General features: G+C 35.9%; 1 protein-coding gene across 1 annotated transcript in view; it reads right to left on the bottom strand.

The window, feature by feature from the left end:
* Nucleotides 1-7,653: 7,653 nt before the first annotated feature.
* GNAI1 (G protein subunit alpha i1) overlaps nucleotides 7,654-22,167 on the bottom strand; it is a 32,875-nt gene continuing 18,361 nt past the window's right edge. Inside the window, exons 2-9 of the mRNA XM_042815855.1 lie at nucleotides 20,348-20,390; nucleotides 20,128-20,269; nucleotides 15,108-15,265; nucleotides 14,355-14,483; nucleotides 10,893-11,022; nucleotides 9,503-9,656; nucleotides 8,457-8,671; nucleotides 7,654-8,356 (exon numbers count right to left, since the gene is read on the bottom strand). Coding sequence (XP_042671789.1) covers nucleotides 8,481-8,671; nucleotides 9,503-9,656; nucleotides 10,893-11,022; nucleotides 14,355-14,483; nucleotides 15,108-15,265; nucleotides 20,128-20,269; nucleotides 20,348-20,390 — 947 coding nt within the window. The 3' untranslated portion in view covers nucleotides 7,654-8,356; nucleotides 8,457-8,480. The remainder of the gene's footprint in view (nucleotides 8,357-8,456; nucleotides 8,672-9,502; nucleotides 9,657-10,892; nucleotides 11,023-14,354; nucleotides 14,484-15,107; nucleotides 15,266-20,127; nucleotides 20,270-20,347; nucleotides 20,391-22,167) is intronic.

Consider the following 22,167-nt stretch of genomic DNA (forward strand, 5'->3'; position numbering starts at 1 on the left):
GTGATTTAAATTGCATGTTGATTATGCTGTTGCATGAGTATGTTGCCCTCCATGCTGTCTGACAACAAGAAGAAAATCAGATTTAAAAGACTAACAGATACAGGAAGGTTAACGATGGCAGATGGTTAGCTTCTCACCACACTTCTGTCACCTCCCTCTTTCAAAGAATTCAGCATACAGGGCCAAAAAACGGCTGCACCATTGGAGACCTACTTAGAACACAAGTAAGGAGCTAGGCCAATATAATGGCTAACTATATAGCTTATTTAGGCATAATGAAATGGCAGTATGTCCACCAAGTTGTTCTGTTTAAAGCGTAAAAGCTTTATGCTTTGTATTATCTACAGCATTTTACCTCCAGAAAACTATTCTTAAGAAAATCTGCATCAGAAATCCAGTTTACTTCTCCTGGGCCCACCTAAGAAGGTGGAAGTGCCCTGGGGAGCTATGAAAGCTAAAGGTAAGAAGAGCCCTGATTTCCTAGGAACACCCTTCTGAACTCAGTAGTAAAAACTCCTGGCACCAGAGCTGAATCCCAGTACAAATGGTTGTCAATCAGACAAATAACAGTGTTAGTGGGGACCTTTAATTAAAATCAGATCAGGCAAAGGACTTGTGGATAAGCAGCATTGCTCTCCTGCAAAAATGCAGAGTAAAATGCTAAGTAAAATCTTGCTCTTCTGTTTTATTGATGGTCTTTCCTCCATATCAATGAATTATTCTAGAATGAGTGCTGTATTCTGATTTTCATTTGTCTTTCTCTGATCTCATAGCATGGAGTTTTCCTGTTTTTCGATCTGTGTTATTTTTAAAAAAGCATATAAAAAATTGCTCAGAAACCTACAGTCCACTCAAGCAATATTTATGCTTGAGGAATGGAAAATTTTGAAGCTTGCTGAGATGACTCTAACTGGTATTTTTTGGTAGAACACTCATTTTGTATTCTTCTCCCATCCATCCTACAAAAAAAAAAAGTTAGAAAAAATGTAAAAAGCAGCTTTCCACTTTTAAATTCTTTTCACTAATAAATAGCACAGCAATTTGAGATACACAAGGAGAACTGGAAACTGGTGCAGGAAAGAATTGCACGAACTGTGCAAGGACTAAGAACATGCATTGTAAAGGAAGTCTCATACGCTGAATCCACACAGCTCAACAGAGAAACTGCTAAAGGACGAGATTAGTCTTCAAGCAAGCTGTAACTTCCCTGTTTGCTAGTAATTTCAAAAATAGTTCATAAATTAATTTCAAAATGTTATAGATTGTTGTAAATAAGGTGATATTTGGAAAATAAAATGTCTAAAAGGATGATTCTGTTACTATTTAAAGGTGATGAGAGAGGACACAGCTGTAAACTTATGCAACCTAATACAGCTGGCTAGGATGATCAGGACATAGGCAAGTAAGTTCAGCATCGGCTTTGATTCAGAGCTCGGATCTAAACAAATGTTTTATTCTGAGATCTTCTATGGAAGTTGCTTGACTTTGTACAAAAACTTGTTGCAAAAAAAGGAGATTAGGTTTGGTAACTGATACATACAGATTCTAATCCTTGTGGAGATGAGAAGTCATTATAAAGCAAATTAAAATAAGTATAACAAGGAAAAGTGGAGGTCATTATTTCAGGAGTATTTACAGGCCCAGTCATTAGGACGTTTTTCTTATTCAAATGCACTTCAGAAATCGGACTACATAAAGCTCAGTATCCCAGTTGCCAGCTGAATAGCCTTGCAGCTGGATTACAGAAACACACAGATGGATGAACCATCATCTCCTCAGTTGTGTAAAGAACAATGAGAATTGCTACCACCAAAAATCCAGCAAAGATACAGTTCATAGTTCCTGAAAATGCAGGCACAATGTGATCATGCACGTAGGTGATACTGGAAGCATGCAGAAATTTGTAACCTAATCTTCATAACCTAAATTTTGCACATTACTTCTTTAGTGATCATGCCTTCCTTAGTTCTTACAAGTTCCACTGCTTAAAACATAACGAACTACCCTGCATTTGTTAAAGGCTGAGAGAACCCATAACCATATGCCAGCAGAGGAGTCACCAGACTGCAACAAAGGGCCATGAACTTCCTCAAGAACTGCAACTCCACAGAAAACATAAATTTTTCACTCAGCTTCCATTACAGCCCCTGGTAGCACTGTATTTCAGCACTGGTCTCAGGAATGAGACCATGAACATGAGCCAGCAGTGCGCTCTGGCAGCTCGAAAGGCAAATGGGATCCTGGGCTCCATCAGGAGAGGGGTGGTCAGCAGGGACAGGGAGGTGATCGTCCCTCTCTACTCGGCTCTTGTGAGGCCCCATCTGGAGTACTGTGTCCAGGTGTGGAGCCCTCAGTACAAGAAAGACATTGAGATTTTGGAAAGGGTCCAGAGGAGGGCGACTAAGATGATCAGGGGGCTGGAGCACCTCCCCTATGAGGACAGGCTGAGGGAGTTGGGCTTGTTCAGCCTGGAGAAGAGAAGGCTGCGGGGTGACCTCATTGCAGCCTATCAATACCTGAAGGGAACCTACACCCACGAGGGGAGTAAACTCTTCAAAAGGGCTGACAACAGCAGGACTAGGGGAAATGGATCGAAGTTGAAGGAGGGAAGATTTAGGTTGGATGTTAGGGGGAAGTTCTATACAAGGAGAGTGGTTAGGCCCTGGAACGGGCTGCCCAGGGAGGTTGTGGATGCCCCGTCCTTGGATGTGTTTAAGGCCAGGTTGGACGGGGTCCTGGGCAACCTGATCTGAATGTGTGTGTTTGGTGGCCCTGCTAGGCAGGGGGGTTGGAACTACATGATCCTTGAGGTCCCTTCCAACCCGGGTGATTCTGTGATTCTGTGATTCTGTGAATGCTCACACTGAGGCCTCTGAGTGCTCCACTAACCCTCCTTTCACAGAATTAGTGGGGGAAAAATGAAGGATAAGATACTGTATTTCACTTATCTCCACACTTTAAATATTAGAATGTTACACAACTCATTTAACAGCCTTTGGATTTATCATTCAGATCATCTTTGTAATTCTATACCACTAAAAATTCTGGTTGTGAAAGAAACTTGTGTAAGACTAGCACACTATACAGCATCAGCAATTTACTTTCTGTTAGCTAGAAGAAAACTGATCTTCAAGGGCTAAGAATCCGGATAGGACATAATGTTCCAAGATACAGTGTATTAAACACCAACTTTCTCCTGCTGCCATCACTTCCTGTAAAATTGCATTAAGCCTTGGGAGCATTCAAAGACTCATCAAGAATCACAAGAGCAGCTCCCCCCACAATCTCCGCTCACTTATTTGGGGAGTGTCCTCTCGCTTCCCCTGCAGCAGATGAAAGGGCCTCTTATGCCCTCTGTGTACTGCTTTTTGCTGAGTTGCTCTTTGTTCCTGACTGCACAGTTCTGGCAAGCTGGAGAGAAGCCCTAAACAAGTATCAGTGCCAGCAGTGACACGTCCCTCACAGGTAGCAGGCAGCTCAAAACTTTTCAGGCTCAAAAATACCCTGAACGTTAGAGCGCAATGCAGAAAGGGGCATTTCTTCAGGGTTTATAAGATCAGCTTCCTTGGCTTTAAAGCACATGCATCTGACAACCTCATCTGGGAAACAGGTACGTAACTCTACATACTTCAGCCTATCCCCTCACACTCAGAGCTCCACTCAACAAAAGCAGATGCAACTTTATGCCACATCATTCTCCCAAAGCTGCTTTCTCCAAATATTGGATACAGCTGTGAAGTTCATCACAGAGTACTTTCCTTACAGCTCTCAGAACCCCAGTCTTTTATGCCTCAATGACTGCATCTTGAAAATGTTCTCTTAGTCTCAGCAGATGATATAGTTTATGACTTTCTTCCATCCTTTAGAGTCAGAAATCCAAAGTCTGACAATTTCATAGAGAATTAAGCTGAAGACATTTAAGCCAAAGCAACATAACTTGGCTAGGAAAGATACTGTCAGAGTCTAAAAGCCACTTTAGAACTCAACCAAATGCACTCACGTTTCCATGTGTAGTATCTAACAAATTATGTATTTTCTTTACCATTAACATGTTTACTAGAATGCAGGATTAAAACTATATTGTTATAAGGACACTTATTTGTAAAAGGTATGGGCTGTGTCACACTGCACAATCATCTGATCTGGCTGTGTCTGACTTCAGAAACTAAACTACACTCAGAAATCCTTGTCTTGCTCAGGTTTGTTTCCTAGACTTTTGTTCACGCTTTTGAAAATACACATATGTGCAGTTTTAAACACACCAATCATTCATTGTATTCCTTCAGTACTGTTGCACATTCCACAGTCATTATGCACAGTCTTCACATGACCAATGCATGAGCGTGAAAGCAAAACTCCTTCCCAAAATTCTCTATTAATGGACAGAAAGGAAAGAGAATAAAGAAGTGAGCTGGGAACAGCTGGTTTTGTGGGGCTGCAGTGACTTCTGCTGACAACATAGTTGGTCTTAATCATCTTTTATTCTGCCTGTCAAAGAAGCTGCTTTTCAAGTACCCTGTAGATGCAGAGCTGGAAATACTGTTTTCCACTTCTGCAACTTGATTTCTGCTTTTCACAGCCCATAACATCAACTGAGTTTTTTTGTGAAAAATGCAGACACACTCTGCTATAGGTAATGTCTGGTAAGTAAGTTGCTCAACATCCAATCTCATCTTCCTTGTGAGTGCACTCTCACAAGCTCTGAGCTATCCAAGGATGAGCTTTTTACAACTTCTTGTTGCAACATTTTGTTGAAATGAAAGAGGTATGGAATTGAAATTTTCAACTTTATTATTACTCTTTGACTCGGAGGCTATTAATTATTCATATGAGATACGATAGCTTCAAGAGACTTCCACACAGTAGGATAGTCAGTGTCTTGGTAGGGTTTCCTTTTTGCTTGATTTGAAAAAGAAACTTTCTTCACTCTTCCCAATTCTAAATGCTTACCAGCTGAATCATGCTGTTCAGCAGGCTGCAGATTGATCTTTTTTCCCCCCTCAGGTTTTATGTAGAATTTAAATAATGAAGATGTTAATTGTGTACGTGGAAACAGGAACTGAAATTCAGCGAACTACTCTGTTTCCATGCTGACACTGAACCCTGTTTTGGTTACCAAAGTTATTATATTTGCTGACAAACTTATTCCAAATTCAGTAGGTAGCATCATAAAGCCACGTACCAAATGTTCAAAATCCCACTCCCTCACAAATGACCTTCTTAAAAAGAAATGCCTCTGTTTTACTGAGACTTCAACAATTCACAATGTGATCACAAGATCCTGGCGTTAGAGAACCCTCATCAGGCTGCAATTCCCTGTACGTGTTGAGAATAATTTAAGATAATTTTAAGAAATATTCTGAGATAGTAGAAGGAGGTTCCCTGGGTACTGCTAGAAAAAGTCGTTTGTCAGGATACTCTGAGTGGAAAAAATGCAAGGAATGAAGAACTGGAAGAGAACAGAGGCTCAGACTGCTGAAGCACAAGACTGTCCCCAGACTAGCAGGATTTCCTCATCTTTGGCTATTTATAACTGAGAAGGAGCCTCTTGATCAAGCAGAGATGGAGTGGAGCCCTATAACAATATAACAATTAGATTGGAAGCTAAGCATGTAGCTCCCACCACTGCATTTTAGCCTTCTTGTAGCTTTGCCTAGACAAATAGGTTAAGATGACAAACTTTTGTCCCAGGACAAAAAAGAAAGATCAACTCTGTTACACAAGATCCTCAGAAACTTTTGATCACGGTAGATCAGTCCACTGCACCATGCACTTATACTAAAGAAGTATATAACTAAAATTCATAAATTCAGGCAAAGTCATATATCAGTCGAAAGTCTGGAAAAATTCATATTAGAATTATCTAATTATCATCTAATTACAACCTGAAAAGAAGAAGGGGTTTATATTAGCAGTCTTATTAGGTAACAAAATTAGCAGAACTCATTTGGCTCAAAGATGAAGGTATTCAAATTGAGAAGAAAATCAAAGTGCTTGCTATCAGTATAGATAATTTTTAGAATATTTAAAAAAAAAATTAAAAACACTTTTTTAGCATAGTATTTTTAATACACTTAAGCTGAAAACCCCTTCATAACAAATCAATTTTTATCAGCAACCCAGTTTTGGAAAGTTTGGACAGATGCGATCAGTGATTTACTGGGCTTTTAATACAAAAAGTTTTTATATGTATTTGTAAACCTAAACAAAGGACCACTACAGGGCACCTATAAGGAAACATAGCAGGTGTCAACTCATCAAGTTATAAAAGACAAGCTCATATTCCTGGACTTAAAACAAAACTATTTCACAATTTTGTTCTGTGCTAAGACGTTAATATTAAAGAAATCAACAGTTAGGAAATTCTAAAAATCTGAAATCCAAGATGCTAGGATTGGTGGTTGAGAAAAAACATTTAGGAATTAGCTAACAGTTTTAAGTTTATGCTCATTTTTGTTTCTGGCATAAAAGATTTGAATTGGCTCTTGACTTTTTATCTTCTCTGTTTTACTATGTAGTTGTGTCTACAGGATGGATGCACCACGTCTAAGGAAGAAAATTTCTTTCAAGCAAGGCACAAAATTTAGATTTATTTTTGTAATTTGATTAATCCCAATTTCTGTTTTACATCAAGTACAAAAACCAAGTTTAACGTAGGCATAAATACAATTTTCACAAAGTTATTCAATGAAATTTAAAATCAGTTATGTATCCAGAACTGTAAAGCACAATTAAAAGCAGCCCAGGATATACAGATTGTTTACTACAACTGCTGAAAGAGCTCATAATGTATGAATATATTTAACAACCTCCAGTAATAAATTAGAAATTCCTTTCTAAACTTTCATTTGAAATACGTTTAAGTAATTCTGTACCTAACAAAGGAAGCATTGACGCTATTAATCAAGCTAAGGCCTAATGAAACATTCATGCGATAAAAAATTAAATAACAGAACAATGATTTGAATACCTTGGTTGAAAGCTTCTAAGAACAGTGAGCTAAGATAATATAGAAAAATAGCAACAGATTCAAAGAATCATTCTCAAAAAACTTACAGTGTACTGTAGCTGCCTGGAATATACTAACAATTATAGAAAATCATATTTCCAAGTTTGGTACGTCTGTATTATGTAGAAGACATACATTTAAGACAACCATCCAAGAACTTATTTACAAATAGAAGCTTATTCGTTTTAAAATAGGTATAAAAATCAGTTTTGGCACTAACCATAAGGCAATGGATGATATATACCTAAAATCCCAAATCACATAATGAAAGCATAACCAGAAAAAAATCATATTCTTTAACTTATTTTTAAATGAAAGTATGAGACTTTAAACATAACTAAATTAAAGAATCAGCATCTTCCAAGTCACTGAGTCACCCTACCCAATATACTGAAGATTCTTTTTAAAAAACAACAGTAAACTGCTTTAAACTATGAAAACACTGAGCCGTGTCTTGTGGGAGAACCTAATACCTCTATGGTTATTAAATTAGCAAATTAGTTTTAGCTTTATTACCACAAGATAGCAAAGAGTTAAAGGATAATATCATTTCAATTATTAAGCAGAAAGAAATCAGATTAATCGGAAGTCCAGCCTTTGTTAAAGGTCTAAAAAAAATTGCCATTCACTCCAGTGAGTAAAGATTAGTTTCAAACTTTCTCTTTATTTCTACAAGCGTGTTTTTAACAACTTCCTTTTTGCATTTCCATGAGCTTCAATGATATTTCAACCTTCAAATTCAGTTTTTCAATATAGTCACATTTGCACTTCAAAGACTGAAAATCCAGATTTCATAAGCTGTGGATTTCACTTAAGTTTTAAAAATAATTTCTGTATTCAACCTAAATTTAAAAATTTTTTTTCCCAAAACTTAAGGCAAAAAAACCCCCCAAGTTTTATTAGTTATGTTTCTTTAAATCTGAGCAGGTGTATGAAGCTGTTTAAATATCAAAAAAGCTAGTGCCATATACAGTATTACCAACAAAAAGTAAAGAATAAAGTAGCATGCACCCTCTAGATGAAAAGAAAATTTAATTTTACAAGATGTTTAAATAACCAAAAGGCAGAAAGTCTCCTCTAAGAGTATCTTCATAAACCACAGAAATTTTAGAGGACAAGTTACCAAAGTATTCCATTCAACGTTTATACAAATACATTACTACAAGTTTACATACAGTCAAAAGACATCTCAGTGTTACCTAATTACTTAAATTTACAAGACAAACATAAATAAAGCTGTTAAAACAGGCAAGTACAGTACTGATCTATCATTCAGCACAACATATTTTGTATATCTTTCATCTTGAAATCAATCAGATTAGAATTGTGTGAAGCCATTCTTCAAACCTAAAAATAAAATAAAGAGAATTAAGTATATCTATGCAAGTTTCACACAACATGGGCTTATTCCAAATGCCTAAGTCCTTTTTTCAGGCACATAATTTACCATTTAATAATGTCTTGTCTGTTCTCAGAAGAGGCCACAGTCTTTAAGGTTATTTTTAATAATGACATCAGTTACAGCATCAAAAACAAACTGCACATTTTTCGTATCTGTGGCACATGTGAAGTGAGTGTAGATTTCTTTTGTGTCTTTTCTCTTGTTAAGATCTTCAAACTGACACTGAATGTAAGCAGCTGCTTCTTCATAAGTGTTTGAACCTAGAAGGAGAAAATTGCTCAGTAAGCAGATTTCAAAAACTAAACTAAAAACTAAATGTATATTGTATCTTAGAAGGAAATACTTACTCTGCAACAATCACTAAAACCTAAAAAGGAGTTTGTTGATTTAAATAATTTCACAGACACTACTTTACAATACACCATGTATATCTTGTTGAAGGAAACCTGGACAAATTTTTAATAATAAAGAGCGCTCTACGAAGAGTACTTGTAAGAGTAGTAGATGGACCAAGTCTCATTAACAACTTATCACTATTACATTGATTCCTTCATTCAAGTTACTCCCTTTCACTTCTCATGTTTTTGACAGTTTTTCTTTTCCTCAGACAAAGAACAGTCTGAAATTACAACGAAAATGATACACAAAAGGCCTTAGCCCTCTTAAACAAAATTCTTCTTTGTTATTTATTTCCACAACGAGCCACCTCTTCTAATATCTATGTATATATGCTCCCTTCAAACAAACTCTCATGTATCCTCAGGGATTCCTGCTAGGGGAAAAAAAAAAAACAAACATCTGAGCAGAAAAGAATAGAATACAGAATAAAGAACATGCTAACCAGAGTAGGTTGACAAGCACGATGACAGTAACATCTTAGCACTATCAGTGGATCACCATCATTTAATCTCATTAAGAAGATTAATGTGACTTCAGTACTCCTTTATTCGTGATTCCTAAGATCTTCCTAGGAAATTAAACTTTATTTTTATATTTTGTACACCTACAGTTATCAAATTCCTCTGAATTTGTTAATCAAAAATAAGATAAATTTAACCCCAAATTACTTGACACTTGTCCATTTCCAATACCTGCATATTCAGGGTAGCAAATAGTGAGAGGACTCCTCTTGATTTTTTCTTCAAAAAGATCTTTCTTGTTCAGGAAAAGAATTATAGAAGTGTCTGTAAACCATTTGTTGTTGCAGATGCTGTCAAACAATTTCATGCTTTCATGCATCCGATTCTGTAATTTGGGTGAAAAACAAACAAACAAACAAACAAACAAACAGACTTTATTGTATTTTATCAGAGTTTAGAAGTAAAACCAGGATAAATCTATTTGATTAGTTACAACTAGAAAAGTTTAAAAACTTAAGTTTCCAGTATGCAGAATCACATATTACCACAGAGATATATACAGAGGCCAAATAAAATTTAATGGACTGGATGATCTTGAAGGCCATTTCTCCATTTCCAGGCTTAAGTCTTTTTTAGTTTGTTAGGAAATTTTAGTGCATTTTCACATTTTGCAATAATGATATTCTAGAAAACTCTCTGAGTGATCAGAAATTGCCTGATATTTATCAGATATTCTGAAAACTGACAATGAACTTCAGTACACAGTCAAGATTCCAATATAATGAAAAATTAGTAGTTCTATAGAGCTAGAGAATTAAATGAAAAAGCTGTTGGGTTTCATTAGAAAAAAAAAAGTTACCCTAATTTTGAAGCTGTAGAAAAATTATCAAATATGTAAGTGCTCTGCCACTACTTCCAGACACTTAAGTAGATGGCAGGTATGATCTATTTTGACTAGATTTAACTTGAAAGTGTTTTTCTTCCCTGTTTTTGTTTTTCTTTCCTTCCAACTATTTTACACGAAGCTGCAGAACATTAGGAATAACAGAAACTTGTTAACGATTTATACAACAGATCAGCATCGCTTTAGACTACCCAGAAAATGAAAAGCACACACACTGTATGTACTGACGTGGGAGGAGTCACATCTTGAAAGAAGAGAAAGGACAGAAAGGAATTTGAAGAGAGAGAAAAGAAAGATTTCTATAACTAAGGAAAGAGGTTGGAGTAAAATACTTACAAAGACACAAAAAACTGAAGACTGAGGAAGGGTAACAAAACACAGAGACAGATAAGCAAACCAACTTCTTTGATACTTTGAGTATCCATAGAGACAAGGACATGTATTACTGACATCCTCATTAGCTTAGGTATAATTTGAAATATATGAAAGAATACATCAGAAGAGTACTCATCTCAAAGAACTCCCAAGAATAAAGAAATTATTTTTGAAACTTGAAAGCACAAAATCTATCACCAGTTCTCTGAAAACTTTTACAAAAAGCCCATGTACCCTATCAAACAAGTATTTAGCTTCTTACTGTGAAAGAGGCATTTAGCTTCCCTTGCAAAACGCTTAGTTCCTAACAACTATTCCTTTCTTTAACATTAAGGTACTTGCCATTTCCTCATCTTCAGCCAAGACCAAGTCATAATCACTTAATGCCACACAGAAAATAATTGCTGTAACACCCTCAAAACAATGAATCCACTTCTTCCGTTCTGATCTTTGGCCTCCAACATCAAACATCCTGCAAAACAGAAACACGAGGCAGGAAATGAACTTTGGATTTTCCAGCTTTCTGAATATTAAGTGATAAAATCTGAACACATCAGCTGTGCAAGCCTGAACTTTGAAAAACAGCATAAAATCTGCAACATTTATTACAATTTCATTTCTTAGTGTAAGAAACAACTTCAAGTTTTTTAGGACTTAGAAATCTTCCTTTACATTTCACAAAACCTGACCAAGTGATATGAAAGCAATATAAATCTACTTATTTTTTAAAAAGATCTATTATTACAAATAATTCCATTAACAAAGTTAAGTACAACCTATAAAAGTACAGTTAACTTAACCAAATGCAAGCTTTCATGAAGTTCTTCAATATTTTTCCCAAATGAACAGTCCTAAGTAATAAAAAGTCAACAATACAAAATTCTTTAAATGCAAGAGCAGAATTCACTATGTTTAGTACTTGAAAAAAATGCTACTCTATGAAACTTGTTCAAATAATATTTTTTGTTGTCTCTGTGTTCTGAATCCAAATCCAAATACATAAAATATAATTCTCAGTTTTTCAAATTTAGCTGTCTCTAAATTGTTGTGAGCTTCAGCTCATCTCTGTTAAACAAAATCACAGTTTGATCAGCTTTTCAGCTGACTACCTTTAAAAAGAATTTTTAAGTGACACTAAGTATTATTTTCAACATTCTCTTCTTAAAAAGACAAAACAGGTATCATACAAGACTAGTAATTTCCCCTCTAATAAAGCAACTCTTTGGAAATGCAGTTAAATGGGACAACTAAACTATAAAGATGTTTGTTTTCAATTCCCAGCTGATCAGAAACAACATGATAGGAAAAGACCACACACAAGAACTTAACAGCAGAGGATCAGCAAGTCAGCATAGTTCACATGAATTTGCTTTTATCTCTTATCTAAATGCTTTAAGGACTATTTCCTAACATCTGAGCTACAGTGAATCTGAAAGACTGAATGTTTTATTAGACATCTTAATTAACTGAACTTCAAGTATTTCGCAAGCCAGAAAAATAGTATTCTGGATTTAAAGAACTAAGTCATGAAAAACAGAACAAAACAACCAAGCAACAAAAACAGCAGCAGCAAAATGCAATCAAATAAGGGGACAGTAGTGCTACCCTAAAATGGATGCAAATAGCTGAATTTTCTCAACAAAACAGAACGCAGCCCTTTTCCATCTGTCTCCTTTCTACCACACAAAGAAGAGCCTTGTCTCAAATTCTTGTGATTACTTTCAGCTTAAAAACAGTGTGAAAAGGTCACCATATGCCTTCCTTAGCTATGGTAGCCAGCATTTTACCATGCAAATATTGGATTTTTCCTTGTTGTTACAAGGAAATGCAATTATTCCTTTTAATAGAGGCCTGACTTTTGTCTTCAGCAATTTTTCCAAGTAACCTTAACTTTTTTAGGCATTACCACGAAAAAGCTTAAATTTCAGTAAGTATAAAAACATGGGAAGGAGAAGACAGACGAGAAGAACTGAGGACAGAGCTTTTCCATCCACTTTGGCCAGCAACTACCATGAAAGCCTTATTTGTGAACACAGAGAACTGGTAAGTCACAGTCTCAGCACACCAAGACACTGACAGAAGCTGCCTGATATACAGATAAATTTCAAAGAGTTTTGAAAGAATGAGAATCTTGGATGCTTTACAGATTCCTCCTCGCAATATGGGAGTACGGTGTGCAAGGTTGTCCTCTGCCTTAATACTGAACATCTCAGTGCAATTTGGCTACTCTAAAAAAAGGTATTTTGCTTATGCACAGTAAGTTACTGTCTACAGTGAACTACAAAAAAAATACAAGGCAGTACTGAAAAAATTAAAGTTTGTAAGAGCTGAATCCACATGCCCTATCTAAAGGATGATGTCATTAAATAAATGCTTTAAAGAACTTCCATTTCATTTACTTAAATAATACAGAATTTTCCGGTAAGATCGCATAGTGACAGTCAATATATTAAGACAAATTACTTCACTGAACTAAGCTTAAAGCACTGCAGATGGTTGTTCAAGACGTCACCACACTTATCTTTGTTACTTAGTTGTATGGGCTGGTTTCTGAATGGTTTACCAGCAAATGTGCAAATTTAAGGACTTGTGCAAGCACAAGTTAGCACAATGCTTTTTGAAGCTAGCGTTGCAAGATTTGACATGTTCTGCTTCTATTATTTAAGCTGAGAACATAGCTCCAGCACACATAAAAAAAATGTGATATAGGCCAAAAGGACAGTAGGTACTGTAGGTACTTTTTGATATTTCTTTCACTGCTTGTTTTTGGTTTTTGTTCTCTTGTTGTTATTGTTTTCTTGTTATTTTTTTTCTTTTAAGGTTATACAAGTTGATTGCTTCCCTACTCCCCAGGCCCTAAACTTGAGGAAGGCTTATTTGACAAATTTTTTTGTAACCTCTTTCGCCCTATCTCAAAAGATAAGAGGCTCTGGAAAGTCTCATATTTATTAAAAAACTGACTTTTCTCTTTGATTTTCTGCTTTCCTCAGGTTGTAAGAGGAGGAAGAGGAGGAACCCATGATGTACATGGGTAGACAGAAAACCTACTGATTTGGTGTATCAGATAAGTAAATTAAATTGCATTTGATGAGATTCAATTAGTTATTTTTAGAAATCAGAATGTGTATAGATGTGCTGACAACTATCTCCACACAATCTAAAGTATATATGCGATGAGAATTTTACTGAGCTTCCATTCCATTTTCCTAGTAAAGAATAGATACAAGAGTGTTACATTTATACTACCCTACAGTTTCACAATGGATGTCTTTGGACACAAAATGGTTAGAAGACTAGCATTATTTGGTAAAAAACTGTGTCAGAAAAAACTTTATTCACAGTAATTTACATCAGTAAATAAAGTATTACTCAGCTCTCCAAGAAAAAAGGATTTGCTGTTTCATAACCAGAGCAACAAATATTTTTAAATCTCCAGCTCTCCAACTGAATTTAAAGGGAAAAAATCTGATAGAACAGCTACATGTTAACATAGTACAAAACTGAATATTTCAAAATGTGATTTACACAGAAAATAAACTTTCCAAAAAGCTTGAAATAAAAACAAAAACATTTATTACTTAATATTGCCGTATTTATTCTGAGTTGTTACAGAAATTCAAACAATTCCCATATGCTTTCAGAAAACTAATCCAAGCAGCAAAGAATTTTCCAGTAAAAAGAAAAATAATAAAATAATTAGCTATGATTACACAAACTTGTTAAATTGAATCACTGTAAGTCCATCCATGAGAACTTTACAAAAGCTGTTAATAGACAGATGAACACACAGAACAATTTACATACTTAAAATGAAGATCTTTGAAAGTAAAGTGAGTTTCCACTATTCCTGTAGTTTTCACTCTAGTCCTGAGAACATCCTGTTGAGTTGGAATGTAGCTTGTTTGTGCTATCCTGTCCAAATCATTCAAGTAACTGGAGGTAAAAATAAATACTGCATTCAGTTATTCATAAAATAGTAATTAGATAATTGCAAAAAATTACACAAGTTCTAGGTCTATTCACTACACCATGCATTACTTTTATATGAACAATTTTCTCTGAGATAAAAGATTAAGAGGAAAATGATCTAATTTTCCTCTTCTTTCTTAAAATGAAGTTTTAGAGACACTTTCATTCTAGAAGAAAACTCATATGATTGATTCTACTACAAAGAATTAGTATTTTGAAATCCCAGAAAGCAAACATGGCTCTATACTTCAACATGGTTCTACATTTACCAGTGTTCTTCGCATTAACACTTTCACCCTTGAATAGCTCTGTAGGAAATTAATGTACGTTGTACTACAACTAAAACCCAAGTTACTTTGAAAACAGTTGTAAAGAGAACAACTCAGAATTTTAGTTGCATCTAGCATTCTGATCCAAGTATACAATATCTTTGGCTAGATGTTTCTAGGTTTTCCATCTATGTGGGAGCAGAATTATTTAAATTATATTTATTAAATTACAATTATTTAAAAGGTTACATTTCTCTTAAGTTCTTTTAGCTGCTACTTAGAAAACAAAAGAGAGCCTTGTATGTCACATAGTACTTACTAGGCAGCAGAGTCATTAAGCTGGTATTCTCTAGATCTGTTGAAACAAGCTTGTACTCCACTGTCTTTCCATAGCCTTTTGATAACACCAGCAAGCTCTGCAGTCATAAATCCTTCCTCTGCTGCTCCAGCTAACACAAAGAGTTGACGAGCATCATCCTTTACGATGTAAATAGAAAGTGGAGAGATAAACATTGAGAAAAACAACAAAATGTATATTAAATTCCCCTATCACCTAAGAATAAAAACTACATTCAGCAAAGGAATGAGTTACATAAGCTGGTATACATGATTATAACCAAACAAAAAATGTGAAGGAAAGCAATTAGTAAGTATTAGTATAGCATATTACTTCACACTCTTTCCAACAACAGAAAAAGACAAGTTCAGTGAATTTTGCATCAGCTGATAAAAACTCTGATCAGTTTGTCACTTGAACTGAGTTTCTATAAATGCAAACATTTTACATATTTTGTGCTGAAGTCTAACATTAACCTTATTTTACTGTCATACCCCTCAAACTGAATAGAACAGTTACAATACATACTAGAACCTTCAGATACGCAGATGTATAGACTGACTGCAGAATACATATTAATCACTAAAACTTCAAAAAACAATTTGACTGTGATAAACGATCATTCATTAGAAAAGAAAAATACTCTTAAACTTTTCTAGATAAAACAGTTAAAATATTCATTACCTTAATTACTGAGACCAAGTTTTCTTGACAACTACATGTCTAAGAATAATAAAGGTGTTGTTTTATTTTGTTTTGTTCTTAAGAACAACAGCAAATGGTGCATTTTTATAATGACTGCCTGTGAAAGCAAGACATCCTGTAGGATGTCAATCCATCAGCCAAGTTTCAGCTTTAACAGAACTTGAACAGTTCTGTCTAACTTGTGTCAGTCTAACTTGTCCAATTTTAACTCAGGTAAGAGACTAAAAATATTAAATCTGTAAGGTATTGGAAAAAGAACATAGCAGCTGGACAGAAGAAACAGATTTGCATGCCAGTACTCCCCAGAAGGCAGCTGACTGACATTAGCTACCAGCTGTATGTGATACACTGACAAGGTATGTCAGTCAGCAAAATAAGCATACTTGTGGTTTGTAACTACTAACCACATGTCCTGTTTGTTCACTAAATGAAAGAAAGGGGAGACGATACTAGAATGGAGGACAGGGGAAACAGAGGGGCTTAGGTACATCAACTAGGAACTGAAAATATTTCAAGAATGAAGAGGATTCAAACTGCAAGTTGTAAAGTTATTCTCACAGAACAGTAAGTGAAGATACAACGCAAATCTGTAGGAAAAAAGGTTCAATCACTTTTCCTGTTACGTGAAGATAACATTTTAGGATAAGCATGGAAAGTAATGATTCTTCTGAAGAGACTGAACACTTTAGGCTTAAATATTCTCAACTTAGAAAGTTTGCTCTATAGTCAACTCAAGGCAGATTTGAAGATATTTATCTATCTGTGTGTACACATCATGGTTTCTGCAGAAAGAGTTGGCTTTCCTCATAGAGTCTGGTGTTACATTTTGACGTTAGGAAAAAAACATTGATAACACACCAATGTTTTAGTTGCTGCTGAGCAGTGCTGCACAGAGCCAAGGACCTTTAGGCTTCTCATAAAGCCCAGCAAAAGAGCTGGGAGGGAACTAAAATGGCCAAATGGATATTCCATACCATCAGGCAAAAAGTCCTACATAACTGTGAGAATCTAGCCTGGCCAAAAGAGACAGCCTCTACTTGTGGACCAGCTGGACACTGACTGATCTGCAGGTAATCAGCAACTGCACTGCACATGACTTGTTTTGTAAATACGTGTGTGTGTGCATATACATGTAGAAATAATTTCTCATCTTTTTCTGTCTCAGGTTTCATCTCAACCCAAGAGTTCCATTTTGTGTTTGTGTTTTTTTTTAATTCTATACCTCATCTCACAGGAGGTAGAGGACTGAGTGAATGGCTGTTTGGTGATTAGCTCCTGGGTTAAACCATAACAATACACATGTAGCCATACATATGAACAAACAGCTAAGTGATATATCATCTATTGAAAGCTACAAATCTAAAAATGTAGATTTATCAAACTTAAGAATAGTATGCTGATTACAATATATACATTGGGCAAACCATGGGAGCTAGTAAAAGTTCAGTAGATTGCACTAATAATCAGATAAAAAACAGAGCAGTGAAGATCAAAAAGCAGGATAATTAGATCTCACTGACTGTAGCTTAAGCAATATGCTTGCATAGAAGAAGCCTGAATGGCAACTGAATGTTTCTGGATGAAAACGCCAATATACAATTAACAGAAGCAGCAGATACATACTAGAAACTGTGAGTCTGTCTTGTCACGAACTCTCAAAATGTCATTTCACATCTGCTATAGTCTGACTTTCAAATATACAAAACTCATTCTTTTTGAAATAGCTCTAACCTCTACCTGCTCTAAGACTGCATTTGTTTTTATTGGGAGGGTGTAAGAGGTAGTAACAAGAAGGGGCAGGAAGTGAATTAAGTTCTGCTAGGTGGCATCTGTTAACCCCCATATCCCTTTTCTACAGAAGGCAAGTACACAGATGCCACAAATGAGGGAGTACATAATAATTGAGTCCTATTTTCATTATTAACGAATGCCAGATGCTTTCCTTTAATTATACTGCAATAGGGTTGCTTCCTCTCAAGGACTCACTGTTTTTATATAAGATTCCACAAATGAGCTACCTTACAGAAACTCATTTAGCCTTTTCTGAAGATAAATGCAGCAAATGTCAATGGACTGAAGGTAGTCCATTCTCATGTAAACCATATTCACTAAATGTCTCTCAAAATATGGATTCTGGAACAGTATGGAAATATTCTGTAGGATAAAGAAAAGTATGCTAATCCTAGGATGGAGCATTACCGAAGCTCCTGGTAGAACTTGTGCTTTCCTGATTCAGTAGTTTCACAAAAGAAAACATTCAACTATTCTGACAACAGAAGAGCAGTCATTTGTCCAAACATATTTATCTTATTCAGAGTAAAATCTCCAAAATTTCAATTCAAAAAACTAAGGAAGAGTCTGTATAACAGCTTTCCTCACGACACTGCAATTTTGCATTTTTTCTTCTGTAGAAATGATAATGGAATCAAATAAAATTTAAAAGCCTACATTTAATACAATGAAGAACATTCATATATCTTCTAGAAAGGCAAACTTGTAACTCACAAGCTTTTGATTCCTTTTTTGATTTCTCATTTTGAAATTATTTCAAGTCTAATAATTACTTTCAATAGCAATGATGCTCTGCAAAAAGAATTCAGATCACCAAGATCTGCTTAAATGCTAGGGAATAGCCAGTTATTTCATTATTATCCCTGACTGAAGTTCGCCTTCAGTTATACAGTTCTCTGAAGTTGAAATATTCCAATCAGTTTGAATTCATATCACACATAGAACATTTTCACAATCTTCTTGTCAGTCCTTCTATCTGAGAGAATCTACACTTACTCTCTCCTTCATTTTATTTTATTTAGTATTTAGTAACAGAAATACACCATCCACCTTTTTCCAACATTAACTGTCAGACATCCAAGAGGAATTCACTATACAGATGAACTAAAACGTATTCACATCCTGCTCCTGCCCTGAAAATCTTTAGTCTGAAGGTAAGACAACAGAAAGCATGAAAACAAAGCGAGAAGACTACTCCAAAACTAACGCCTCCTATTTTAGTATATTGGCCCACTATGTGAGAGGTGGATGGTGATGGTATGGCAGTAGAGGCTGAACTTTCCACACCCACATCCCGTTACATTTTGTTGCCATGAGACAGATGGTAGCAGAGAGGAAGTCTGACATGGAAGTGTGTATGAAGAAAAGGTGTGTGACTAAATTTCTCACAGACATTCATTGATGCTTGCTGAACATCTATGGAGACCAAACAGTGAATATGAGTACAGTAAGGCAGGCAGTAGGTGGTGCATTTCAGCAGTGATGACAGACGTGAAAGGCAATCCATGTTACAAACAACCATGCAGATTTTTACAAGTGTGGAATGTAGCCTCTTGTTCACTGCTGACAAAAAAGCACAACTCATGGTGGTGACTGTTGAAAAGTAGTGTTTAGTAAATGAGAATTTGCTCTATCAAACAGTGTTATTGTGCTCTTTGTATCTGTTGTAGTTTCCATGGAAATAAGTGGGAGGCATTACTTTCAGAGTGATCTACATAGTTGATTTACAATTAAGCAGATTTCAGACAGAATTAACATATGTACATAAACATATCTACATTTTACAAACAGCATCTATCCTCCTGATCTGATAGGGTGATCAGGTTCACCACCAATAAGAATACAGGGTTTGGAACTGTGAAGTGATAAGCAAAAAGTTCTGCAGACCGCCTCCAATAAATGGATGAAAAGAGATGAAAACTGTACAAGAAAGCCTGGAAATGGGTAACTATTTTTTTGGGAAAAATCCTTAATTCATGTGCTATAATGAAAAAAACTGAGCCCCAGCAGCAGCACAATGCCCGTGCCTTAGAGTACAGTAAAGTCATCCGCACTAGTAGTCAGTATGAAACCACAGGTGAGAACGTTTTAGGCACTACTGTGTCTGTGACGCAATCCTGAAGTGCAGAGAACAGCTACATGCGTACCTGTTTAATCTGTGTTTTGTTAAGGAAAGCAAAGATGTCCATCTTGAAGGACTTATAGCAGCCCACAAGTAAAAATTAAGAAGTACGACTACAAAGCCTACTATTTTTCAAAAAATCCCTAAGATTCAGATTTACATAGAATTTGGAGGATTGTATCTAAACAAAATACAACCCAGAGTTAATTGCTCAATAGAGCACTTCTACTTCATGTAGGAAACTAAACGAAATTTCTTCTTTATCAAACCTAGCTTACAAGGCCTGTTGGATATGAAGAGATTTTCCAGGAAGTAACAATGGACAGAAATTGAAAAAGAATGGATATTTCAGCTGTACATGTGCATGTTTACTTCAATACTCACAGCCCTGGTTGGATCACCGAAGTCTATCTTCAACCTTCCCATTGCTCTAATGATAGCAATAATTGACTGAATGGTGTTACTGTAGACAACAGCTTTGTACTGTTTACATTCTTCTTCTGAATAACCGGCTTCATGGATAATTCTACGGAAGGAAAAGAAAATAAATTCTCTATTCAAATTAAAAAAATCTCTCTCTATGATTGTATTTTACTATACTTACTTCATTTGTTTGACAATTGTGCTTTTCCCTGATTCACCAGCTCCTGAAAAATAAATGGAAATTCATTACATTTTTGCTCATCTTTGAGAACACATGCAATTTTTGTTTCTACACTTCAAATACCTAACCAATACAAAGAACTTCAATTGTTCCAAACACATTACAAATTATTTTAACATAAAGACCTAAATGCTTCTAGCTAAGTTTCAAAATTGAGGTATTTTGACAAGAAATCACTCAACCCTGCAAAGCTGTTCTTTTTGTGCATGAGAGCAATAAACTTCAGACAACCTGATGGCGTTTCTAAAAGCATAAAGATTGCCTAAAAGCATACTAAAAAAAAAAAAAAAAAACGGGGGGGGGGGGGGCTGCCAGCTTCACCTTGTTCCTCAGACTAATTGATAGAGCAAATATTCCTGGGAGCCATTTCCAGGTCCTTAAAGGACAAGAATGTGACTGGCAAAAACAAGGAAGGATTTACCAACTCTAAGTTACTTGGTAATGCTTTAATGTGGAAACAGCTGGCTCCATGGATGTAGAACAACAATTATGTAATTTACTGTGCCTCTAGCAAGGTCTTCAATATCGCTGTAGTATTCTTTGTACCACATTGAATAAAGAATGATTTCAAGATGTCTAAAACATCGTCTAGATGGCCCATCTAAATGTAAGGGTAGATGCAAGCTAGTTACAAGAGGTAATCTTCGGAAGCCAGTATTTGTTTAACACTATTTAACATCTTCATTGTTGACCTGAACATCAGGATGGAATACATCTGCATTAAGTCATTAAATTAAGGCAATATCAGTTCTAGAGGCCAGGAAGCAGTCTAAGTGTTGAAAGAGCAAAGGTGTTTGCTTGTTTAAAGGATCCTCAAGAAGTTAGACAACTGAGCTGTATGTATCCATGAGGCTGTATCTCAGCACCTTGTGTTCTTCCCCTCAGCATTCCAAAAATGAAATTAGCAAGACAAAAACAGTAGCATGCCACTTACACGAATAAGGAACTGGTTTGTATGGCACTAAAGGGTAAGCTACAAGAAGAGGACTATTTAATCTTGAAAAGACTGCTGGAGGGATGTAATTGCTTTCTTCTCCATAAAGCCACTTAAGACAGTTGAATATAGAACCAAACTTCTCAACAACAAAAAGACATGTAGCAAATAGAAGGAGCATATGTTACTCTAGAGATGTGGATAGGGTGTTGTGAAAATGGGACTATCCCAGGGGAAGTTGTTAAGCACTGGAACATAGTGTCTGTACAGGAAGTAGAAACTTAGTCTTGCAGATCTTCAAGATGCAATGGGATAAGGCTCTGAGCAATCTTACATAATTCTGATGCTCACTCGATTTTGAGCCAAGGACTGAAACTGATGACTTCTAGAGGTGTGTTCCAACTTAAATAGAAGACTAATAAAATATTTTGTACTTTCACTACTGTGTAATGAATCCATTTGGAATCACAGAATCATAGAATTACTCAGGTTGGAAGGGACCTCAAGGATCATCAAGTCCAACCGCATCCTAACCATAGTACCCTAGCTCTAATAACCCTCTGCTAAATCATATCTCCGAGTACCACATCCAAACGGCTCTTAAACACATCCAGGGACGCTGACTCAACCACCTCCCTGGGGAGCCCATTCCAATGTTTAACCACTCTTTCTGTAAAGAAGTGTTTCCTAAAACTACCTTGACGCAACTGGAGGCCATTTCTGCCTAGTAGGTTAAATGAAATATGTAACATCATAGTAGGCTGAATCCAGCTCTGAACTATTCGTCAGATAAGAGTTGTCCCACAGCCTCCCCAGCACCACAATT

This window comes from Centrocercus urophasianus, unplaced genomic scaffold (genome assembly GCF_019232065.1).
Source record: "Centrocercus urophasianus isolate 14NV4802_14NV808 unplaced genomic scaffold, USGS_Curo_1.0 seq_15, whole genome shotgun sequence".
Lineage (NCBI taxonomy): Eukaryota > Metazoa > Chordata > Aves > Galliformes > Phasianidae > Centrocercus > Centrocercus urophasianus.